General features: G+C 31.3%; 1 protein-coding gene and 1 non-coding gene across 3 annotated transcripts; one reads left to right on the top strand and one right to left on the bottom strand.

Annotated features, from left to right (window-relative positions):
* Positions 1 to 398: 398 nt before the first annotated feature.
* On the bottom strand, positions 399 to 9682 carry LOC141667795 (E3 ubiquitin-protein ligase SINAT5-like). 2 transcript variants are annotated; one of them, XM_074474416.1, is made up of 4 exons: positions 9346 to 9682; positions 7068 to 7454; positions 5512 to 5568; positions 399 to 911 (listed from the first exon to the last, which is right to left on the bottom strand). In XM_074474416.1, exons 1-4 carry the CDS (start codon positions 9538 to 9540, stop codon positions 549 to 551), a joined length of 1002 nt encoding a protein of 333 aa, XP_074330517.1. In that variant the 5' UTR covers positions 9541 to 9682; the 3' UTR covers positions 399 to 548. The 2 variants fall into 2 exon arrangements, with proteins under 2 accessions (XP_074330517.1, XP_074330518.1); XM_074474417.1 differs by lacking the exon at positions 5512 to 5568.
* On the top strand, positions 4004 to 4077 carry TRNAI-AAU (transfer RNA isoleucine (anticodon AAU)). The gene has a single exon. It is a non-coding gene; the product is annotated as a tRNA-Ile (tRNA).
* Positions 9683 to 11041: the final 1359 nt, after the last annotated feature.

Here is an 11041-nt window from a genome sequence, read left to right as displayed (position 1 = left end):
TTTTGCAATTTTTATTTTATTTATTTTTCAAAGTTGATTCGATTGCAAACTTAAAACGCAATTAATGCAACTTTAAAATAAAGATTTTCAAAATTTGAAATTAACTTGTGTAACAAGTTGCAGAGGTTGTAAATCGTATTTTTGAAAATAAAACTTAAAAAATTACATTTTAGAAAGTAACTTTGAAAATTATAGTATTTTTGAAAATAAGTTTAAAATAGAGATATTTTAGGTAATTTCCCTAAAAATATTTGATAAAATTTAGAAATTACTTTTCTGAAAAATGTTTTGTGAAGTACTTTTTTTCTTTTACGGAATCTGCTCCAGAAATTTTATTTACCCTTGCCCAGCAGTTTTTAAGAATCCCAAACAGATTTGTCAGCAGTTACAAGAAAAGCTTAGTATTGAATAATGCATTCACCTCAAACATGTTACATGACATATTTCAAGAACTTTCTTGTTTTCAATACACTAAGAATAAAAATAAACCGAACTTCACCACACACAAAAACATCAAATAACAGAGGCTACCACCCATTTAACAGTTCCTAACTACAATTAATTGGTATACAAACTCCACTCTCTTGGTTCTGTTGTTCCTTCCATATACGTCCTGTAACTCTTAGTTTCAGTTCCTTCCTGTCACCTCCAGAAAAGAAGACTGCCATGTTCCGCTGAATAATAAGCCCGTCATGGCTATCCCTTACCTTCTTGTGACTATCTCTAATGCTTCGTGGAGTTCCCTCCCAAGTAAGTTTTCTGCCATTCCCTCCAACTTCTAAACTGTAGCTGTAGTTTCGGGCATCTTCATCATCACCCATATATCGTAGAAAAGCCATATAAACAGGGGCCATGCCGAGCTGAAAAGCTTCAAAATGGAGACAGAAGTACTGTCCGAAACAATTGAAGACCTAAACAAACAGGAGGGCTGGTTATATATCAAATTCACAAAAATTTATACTCTGCCAATAATAATTAGACCAACATTCAGGATCAGGCAACAAAATTACATTTAAAGCTGCAGTATTATGGTTCTTACTTTTTAAGGTCTCTTGTAATACATTACAAATATTAGATATCGACATAAAATGGACAGAATTTTTATCCTGAAACATAGGATAATAGATCATCATGGTAAAAATAGATAAACATTAATCACAAATTGTAATAATTAAAGAACATGATAATACAGACAAGAATTGGAATAAACGGAGTAATGCACTAAATCACTGCACCATAATAGCCTTATATACACTTTCATATTATATCTTATCTTTGTAATTGGTGATGTTTTTACGTTTTGACTTTTCATTGGAAAAAACTATATCTTTAGGCAAAAAGACATTATTTAAAAATAAATAACACAATTAGAAAACTTAAATAAGCTGGTCTTGTAGCTCAGTTGGTCAGAACATTGGTCAAATGAGCTAACTTAGGAAGCACGGACTCTTCGTTTTGGCTGCTGTATGCGAGTCCGACTCGGTCTCGACTTGGCTGAGTACGTATTGGACTCGCCAGGTGGAGAGTCGTGACAAAAAGATTGCTGGACTCATCTAGGACTCAGCGGGGACTCTTCTGGGACTCGCCCAACAAGAAAAAGCCCAACCCAACTAACTCATCTAGGACTCAGCGGGGACTCTTCTGGGACTCGCCCAACAAGAAAAAGCCCAACCCAACTACAAAAATCCCAACCCATTGAGCTTTTAATCTAATTTTATAAACAGGTGCTAGATATACACACACCATACATACAGACTGCATCATCCAAATTCATCTCTTTTAATCCAAACTCATTATCGATTTACAACCATACACCCATATATATATATATACAGTTATACACACACCCTATATATATACACATACACCCATATCAATCTCTATTCCCGATGAGTGGTTCAGAGAATTTATGGTTAATAAATGAAAATCCTAAGTATTTTTCATACATACCTCTTATCAAAAATATTTATTTATTTATTATATTATTTGCCGAGTCCCGTATCCAAAACTCTTCGAGGTTTGCCGAATCCCCGTGTCCCCGTACCCGAGTCCCATGTCGCCGTATCCGAGTCCGTGCTTCTTAGTGCCTAACATACTTTTAGAATTTAAGGCTGCCTTCCTAATATCATGCTCACCCATATATAAAATAATATAAATATATTTTTAATAAAAATATTAGTGATTTCCTAAAGTAGGCATGCAGTATTTATTTGATATTCATTTGGTTTGAATGGCAACCTCAGAGATTCTCTGGCAGTATAAGAGATTTTTACAAGTCAAGGGGTGTGCCATGACAGTTTGAGCAACATTCAAGATCAGGCAACAAAATTTACATTTGAAGCCGCAACACTATGATTATTACATCTGAAGGTCTCGTGTAATACAATACATATATAAAACATTAACATAAAATTGACAGAATATTTGTCCCGAGACATAGGATACTAGATCATTATTATAAAAATAGATAAACAGTAATCATGAATTGTAATTATTAAAGAACATGATACTCTAGAGTAGACAAGAATTGTCATAATGCACTTTATCACGGTACCATATATACACGTCACATCATATTTTAAAATTGTAATTTGTGATTTTTTTTGTTCTGATCAGAAAATATTATTAGATAAATTACAAAGACAAAAGAAACAATATTTAAAAATAAATAAAATTATTTGTATATACAGATAACCAGGTCTTGCAGCTTAGTTGGTCAGAGCATTGGTCTAATAAGCCGAGGGTCGAGAGGGATTCTTGAAATCAAGAGGTATTTTATTTGGATTAAAAAAAATCCTTTATAATGTGATGGTATTCAATAGAGATTAGAAAGAGACTTTTAAAATCTGAGTGTATTCAATTTATATTTTAAAAAGTCTACTGAAATCTGGCGGTTTTCAATTTGGATTTTTAAAAATCCATCAAAATATGATGGTTATCAAAAGTCCGTGATTTTTTTTATTTGAAAAAGTGATAAATTTTGATGGATTTACTAGTTCATTTTTAATCTTTTGAAATCTCTTTAAAATACATGAGATTTTGAAAGATTTATCTAAAATTTCACAAAATCAGCAAGACTCTACAAGATTTTTTTTATCAACTCCATCAAAATCCACGAACAAGTAAAAATCAACAAAAATCTTTTAAATTCATGGATTATTATCAATCCTTTAAAATCTGAAATGAATACACCCCTTGAATGTAATGCAGCCTTCCTAATATCATGCTCACCCATATATAAAATAATATAATTATATTATTAATAGAAATATTAGTAATTTCCTAAAGTAATTAGGCATGCGGTATTTATTTCATATTAAGTTACTGTTTATAGGGCAGTTATTTGATATCAAGTTGTTTATAGGGACTGCCAACTTATTTTTAGAATTTAAGGTTGCCTTCATAATATCATGCTCGCCCATATATAAAATAATATAATTATATTTTTAATAAAAATATTAGTGATTACCTAAAGGAATTAGGCATGTAGTATTTGTTTGATATTCATTTGGTTTGCAAGGGAGCCTGGGAGATTCTTGAGCAGTTTAAGAGATATTTACAAGTCAAGTAGTGTGCCATGATAGTTTGAGCATGATTTAGGATCATGCAACAAAAATTACATTTGAAGCCAACAAAAATTACATTTAAAGCCGCAGTACTAGGATTCTTACATTTGAAGGTCTCTTGTAATACATTACATATACAATATACCAATATAAAACTGACAGAATACTTCTCCCCGGGACATAGGATAATATATCATTATGGTAAAAGTAGATAAACAGTAATCATAAATTGTAATTATTAAAGAACTTGACAGTGTAGACAAAAATTGGCATAATGGACTTGATCACAGTACCATACATACACTTCACATTATATTTTGAAATCGTAATTTGTGATGTTTTTGTGTTCTGATTAGAAAATATTATTAGATAAATTATAAAGACAAAAGAAACATTATTTAAAAATAAATAAAATTATTTGTAAATACAGAAAATTAGGTCTCGTAGCTCAGTTGGTCAGAGCATTGGTGTAATGAGCCAAGGGTTGAGAGTTCAAATCTCTCCGAGACCATTTTTTATTGTTTACAGGGGACTGCCTAACTTTCTTTTAGAATGTAAGGCAGCCTTCCTAGTATCATGCTCACCCATCTATAAAATAATATAATTATATAATTAATAAAAATATTAGTGATTTCCTAAAGTAATTAGGCATGCAATATTTATTTGATATTGAGTTATTGTTAATAGGGCAGTTATTTGATATTAAGTTGGTGTTTATAGGGACCACCAAACTTAATTTTAGAATTTAAGGTTGCCTTCATAATATCATGCTCGCACATATAAAACATAATATAATTATATTTTTAATAAAAATATTAGTGATTTCCTAAAGTAATTAGGCGTGCAGTATTTGTTTGATATTCATTTGGTTTGCATGGCAGCCTGGGAGATTCTTGAGCAGTTTAAGAGATATTTACAAGTCAAGTAGTGTGCCATGATTGTTCAAGCAACATTTAGGATCATGCAACAAAAATTACATTTGAAGCCAACAAAAATTACATTTAAAGCCGCGGTACTATGATTCTTACATTTGAAGGTCTCTTTTAATAAATTACATGTACAGTTTATCAATATAAAACTGACAGAATATTTCTCCCCTAGACATAGGATAATAGATCATTATGGTAAAAGTAGATAAACACTAAAGAACTTGATAGTGTTGACAAGAATTGGCATGATGCACTTTATCACGGTACCATACATACAATTCATATTATATTTTGAAATTGTTATTTTTGATGTTTTGGTGTTCTGATTAGATAATATTAATAGATAAAGTTTAAAGGTAAAAGAAACATTTTTTAACAATAAATAAAATTATTTGTAAATATTGATAACCAGGTCTCGTAGCTCAGTTGGTTAGAGCATGAGCTGAGGGTCGAGAGTTTAAATTTCTCCGAGATCATTCTTAATTTGTTTATTTAGATCATCTCCAAGAGCCTTCTAATCCATTTCTATAAATATTATAAAATGTTAGAATCTTAGTGATTTAGGATATTATAAGGGAAGGTAACTCCAACAACACTCTTTATATATACTCCTTATAATTATTATAATATTAAATTTAAGAGGGAAAGAGAGAAATAGAAGAAAAAAAGGATTGGGTAATAGAAGCAAATGAATATAGAGACAAGTTCCTTAAAAATAATGTATAAGAGAGACATGTCAAAATTTTAAGGAACAACTAGCTAGCCTCTTGGAGTGACAAAATATGCCAAATTCCTTATATTTTGAATTTAAGGGACCATTTAGCTAGTCTCTTGGAGATGCTCTTAAGGCTGCCTTTCTACCATCAAGCACACTGCTCACCCATATTTAAAATAATTTAATTATTTTTGAAATAAAAATATTAGTGATTTCCTAAAGTTGCAATGCAGTGTTTATTTGATATTCAGTTGGTTTGCATGTACAACAGTCAATCTGAAGTTAAAGGATGAGAAAAGACCTTATCAAAATAAGCTATGCCTGGTACTGTACTGTCCCTGCAATTAACCCTATGATCCTACCAAAGTTCAAAATGGTTAATTTGAAGTTTGGTGGCAACGACAGTATCAGATTATTGAGTAGCGGACTAGCGGAAGCGATGTAAAAATCTCAGAAGACTGCATCACTAAAAGAGAACAGGAACTCACTATACATTTCTTGCAGAAAAGAAGATTTTACAAGTCAAATGGTGTCCCATAATAGTTTGGGCAACATTCAGGATCAGGCAACAAAAATTGCATTTGAAGCCGCAGTACTAGGGTTCTTACATTTCAAGGTCTCTTGTAATACATCACATATATAATTTTTACTTGAGTAGATATCAACATAAATTGACAGAATATTTCTCCCTGAGACATAGGGATAATAAATCGTTATGTTAAAAGCAGATAAACAAACAGTAATCATGAATTATAATTATTAAAGAACCTAATAATGTTGACAAGAAATGGCATAATGCACTTAATCACAGTACCATGTATACACTTCACATATTATCTCGAAATTGTAATTTCTGATGTTTTTTTGTTCTGATTAGAAAATTTTATTAGACAAATTATATAGGGGAAAAAACTGTTTAAAAATAAATATAATTATTTGCAAATGTAAATAACCAGGTCTCGTAGCTCAGTTGGTCAGAGCATTGGTCTAATGAGCCAAGGGTCTAAAGTTCAAATCTCTCCAAGATCATTTTTTATTTGATTATTAAGGCTTCCTTTACATGGCAGGTTGAGAGATTCTTTAGCAGTTTAAGAGATATTACAAGTCAAGTGGTCAAATATCTATTCAACTTCTGTCTCTTTGCCATTTTTTATTTGTTTATTTAAGGATTCCTTTGGTTTGCATGGCAGGTTGAGAGATTCTTTAGCAGTTTAAGATATATTACAAGTCAAAGTGGTCAAATATCTATTCAACTTCTGCCTCTTTGCCACTTAATGGCATATCTATCGAGTATTGAAGTGTTTTGTCGGATTCCTTTCATCATTGATAAGAATTAGTAACTTGTGGAACAATAAGAAAGGCCTCCTATATTCCTCTATCTTTCAACATTTGCTTGCATTCTTTGTACATCTTGTGTAGATGATACAATTCTGTATAAGTGCACTCGTTTACGTTATATATGTAGACATGATTCCTTATTTGCTCAAAACTTGATGCACATTTCTATCACGCAGCGGAGGCTGACCTCCACTTCAGTCCCCACTGATCAATGAAAACAGTCAAAATTTTATATTTAAGCCCTGCAATTTTCTTAGAACCGATTAATTTTAGCCCCGGGTCGATTTCAAATCCTAAATTCCGCCTCTAACCATGATCAAATCTTCAGCATCTATATATTACCATGTAACAGTTGTATTCTTAATATGGGGAAAAAACTGCAAGGAGTTTTACCTGTCATAGTATACATGGCACTGAACAAGCTAAAAAAATTGGGTGACGTGTCAAAAAGAAGACAAAACGCAAGAACATTCTAGTTTAAAAAAACAAAACAAACTATGGCATTGTATATAAACTTACAGTTAACATCCAAGTGGCATTTTCTACTTCACGTGGATTTGATTTGACATAACGATGATTGAATGTGCATCCGGTGTGCATGTCCACTTTGTGATCTTCCTTTAAATGAGTAACTAACTGTGGAATATCACCAACAACTGAGCACTCTGATCCAGCGTATGGGCAGTTATATGGCCTAAAGTTACAGATCGCTTCATGTTTTAACTTGCTGAAGTAGAAGAAGATCTCAGGGCATCCAAGGGAGCAATACTTGCAAGGCAATTCAAGGGATTCAGCTACCTTCTCTAGTGCAAGACACCTTATGTCACCAAGCTCCTGTCTACATGTGGGGCAACGATTGTGTACCCTTGTTTTACAGGTAGAACAAAGTGTGTGCCCATTGTGACACTAAAAATTCAAACAATATCATTCTTATTAGTAAGAACAAGAGCAAACACTACAAAACATGGTCCTGACAAACAACTAAAAATCGTTTATATCGAATTAGTAAATTGAACAAAACACATAATTTTATGATTTTGGCATTATGTGATGACAGTAAGAAAAGACAGTCAATCTGAAGTTGAAGGATGGGAAAAAAGCCTGATCAAAATAAGCTATGCCAAGTATAGTACTGTCCCTGCACTTAACCTTATGATCCTATCAAAGTTCATATGGTCAATGGTTTAGAGTTTGGTGGCAAGGACAGTATCAGATAATTAAGTAGCAGCAGCGATGAAAAAAAAACCTCAGAAGACTGCATCACTAAAGAAGAAGAGGAACTAGTTATAATTTCTTGCAGGAAAGGACCCAAACATTATTTCGGCCTTATATAGACTAGAAATTCCTTATAGGCTGCACCACACTGACATTTAATTGGCGGTGATAGAAAAATATAAAAACTTCAACACATTGAACCTAGAGAAACAACTCTCTTTTATTTTAGAAAAATATAAAAACTTCAACACATTCAACCTTGCCCATTATTGTAATCGTGATAAATTAAGTAACCAATGACACCGTAGTAAAGAACTTAGAGTTACATTGTAATAGTTTTAATTCTTATACATATAATTTGGGTCACTATGAGGAAATTCCAGATTACAACATGTGAGATAAAACAAAACTCTGTTAGTCACCTAGTGGAAGACAACTGTTGTGGAAGAAAACTCTGTTAGTTACCTAGTTTTACTTCTCAAACTATTGTGAGGACAACTGTTGTGGAAGATTTTAATTCTAATTACCTAGTCCTTCTACTTTGGTATCAAGTAAAAAGGGAACAGAGTCATTATCCTTTATGTCTGTATACTTACGGAACACAATTTTTAACAAAAATATTACTATCATTATGAAGCCATTTGAGAACATTGCTAATACCAAAATCTATTAAGTTTCCAGACTGATCATATAATTCCGTCTGTCTCGAGTGGCTGAAAGGGTACTAGGTACATAACTGAGCCTCCATGTAACGTGATTTGACCTTAAATAAAAACAAAAATAAATTGTGCATCCTATGACGGTTGAAAGTCACAATTTATTATCACTCCCAATTATTCTTAACTTGAGGATCCTATGCAGAAATGTGAAGCTTACCCCTACGAGCCTGAATCCTTGGCAAGCTACATTATGTAATAGTATTATACCACTGCAATATGTATCTCTCCTAGCACTCGATGATTCTCAATCTGTATGCATATTTATCAATATTAACCCCTAAAGATAAAATCGTTAACAAGTTTGATCACTTTCTACTTCATCTTGGGGGAACCATTTAAGAACATCCTCTCACTAATCAAAGGGAAATAAACTGTAAGATGGACAGAAACATAATCAAAGGGACAACTTAAGCTTGAAACGTAATAGAAATTGAGAATAAATAAAATTGATAGTCCTGGGATTACAATCCCATAAAACACACACACACACTCACACATAATACGGAAGCATACACACAGGCATAAAGAACAAAAACAAAATCACCAATGTAATGAGCACAACAAATCACCAATACCCCCAACAATCAAGAAACACATAATAATAAAGCAAGAGAAAGCACATAGATTCCCCTATTCACATGAGCATACACCGGCAGAAAAAAGGTAAAACAAATCAATTCACCAACATAATGAGCACACCAAACCAACTATACACCCAACAATCAAACATGAATTTAAAGAAAACCCATCAAAATTAAATACAACAAACATCAAGCAAGGCCGTAAAAAACAAATCTTGAAACCCAAAAAACAAGAAAATCGAAGAATCGAAAAAGGGGGAGGGGGAGGGGAAGCAAACAAACCTGATGAATAGGAGGGTACATTGAATGATTACAAACAGGGCACTCCAGAAGCTGATGAACACTAGTAGTTGGATGAACCCCATTTGATGATTTGTTGTTAAAATAATAAGGTTGTGTTTGTGTTGAAGACAACTGAGAAGAGAGCAAGGAATCATCTGAAGTTGATATGCATTCTATACTCTCCTCCACGTCCATTTTACTTTCTTTTTGTGTGTGTATATCACATCAATGACTGATCTTAATTTCCAATTTCAATTTCAATAAATTTAACAGTCTCCTCACACACACTTGATGAGCTTTAAATCATCCGGAGATATCAGGAGCGGAGATGACCCAGAGAGTGTTTCTTTTAATCATAAACATTATTTTAATAAATTAGCATTTAATAATACTAGCCTAACCCGTGCCAAGATTATTTTTAATATTATATAATTTTTTAATTTAATTTGAAGTGCAAATTTTAAATTCTGAAATTTATTTATTAGAAGTTTTTGATAATATGATTTGATAAATATTTAAATATGCATGTGTATAATTTAGTGAAATTTCAATTTTTATAGAAATATCATTGATTAAAAGATTTAATTTTGTTAAAATTCATATGTGTGTTTATAAAAGATAATTATGTTTTATTTAAAAAATAAAATTTAGCTAACATAAATAGTAAAAAAATTATCTTTACTTTGATATACCGAACAAATCTAATTAATTATATTCAAATTTATCTTGGGTCAGTTGTTGAAACCCAGATTAATGATAAAAAGTTTATGTATCAATAATAAACCCGAATAAAAGTACATATAATTTATGTTAGTTGGTATAATTATTTTCTTATTTTGATTTATCATGAATTAATTGTATAATTTTTTTAGCCCGGATGAATAATATGTATTGATTTATTTTAGTCTGATACGATTATACTAACTAATAAATCATCTCTATTTTCATTTTATTAAAATAATTTTGGATATTATAGAAATGGAAAAAACCCTTAATTATGTAAAACCAAACATTTTACACACAGATATGCAATCTAACCTTTAATATTTCGTCTATTAGGGTCGGATCTCGGTTATCCCACAATTCTAAGCCTACATTATACCTAACGACGAATTGGGTAGACTTTAATTTTATTTTAGCACGGATCAATAATATAGGAATTACCTTTAGTTTAAATTTAATTTTAATGTTAGCGTAGATCAATAATATACATTATTTTGTTTTAGCCTTAAACCCGTTATATCAACCATTTAATTATATTTAGTTTGTTTTTAATTTTATTTTAAATATTATTTTGTTTTAAGTCGAATAGATAACATATTTTATTTTTTTCTGATGAAATTATATCGACCAATGCATTATGTTATAGCCCGGTTTGATAAAATATTTTTTTTAGCTAGATCGGTAGTATTTATTGTATTGTTTTACCTCAGGTAGCAAATCTTGGTTTTAGTCTCGAACACGTTATGTCAACCTAATCCAGCTAATTATATTTAGTTTTTTGTTTAATTTTATTTTAGCTGGGAATGAATACTATTATATTTTAGACCAAATTGATAATTATTAATATGATGACATTAGATCTTTCAAGCGAATTTACTTTCAATTTATTTTGTTTTAGCTCGTTTATTTTTTTGTTTTAGCCTGATGACATTATATCGACCAAACGAATTTGCTTTCAAATTTTTATCAATAT

This window comes from Apium graveolens, chromosome 6 (genome assembly GCF_009905375.1).
Source record: "Apium graveolens cultivar Ventura chromosome 6, ASM990537v1, whole genome shotgun sequence".
NCBI lineage: Eukaryota > Viridiplantae > Streptophyta > Magnoliopsida > Apiales > Apiaceae > Apium > Apium graveolens.
This window is presented reverse-complemented; position numbering and strand designations above follow the sequence as displayed.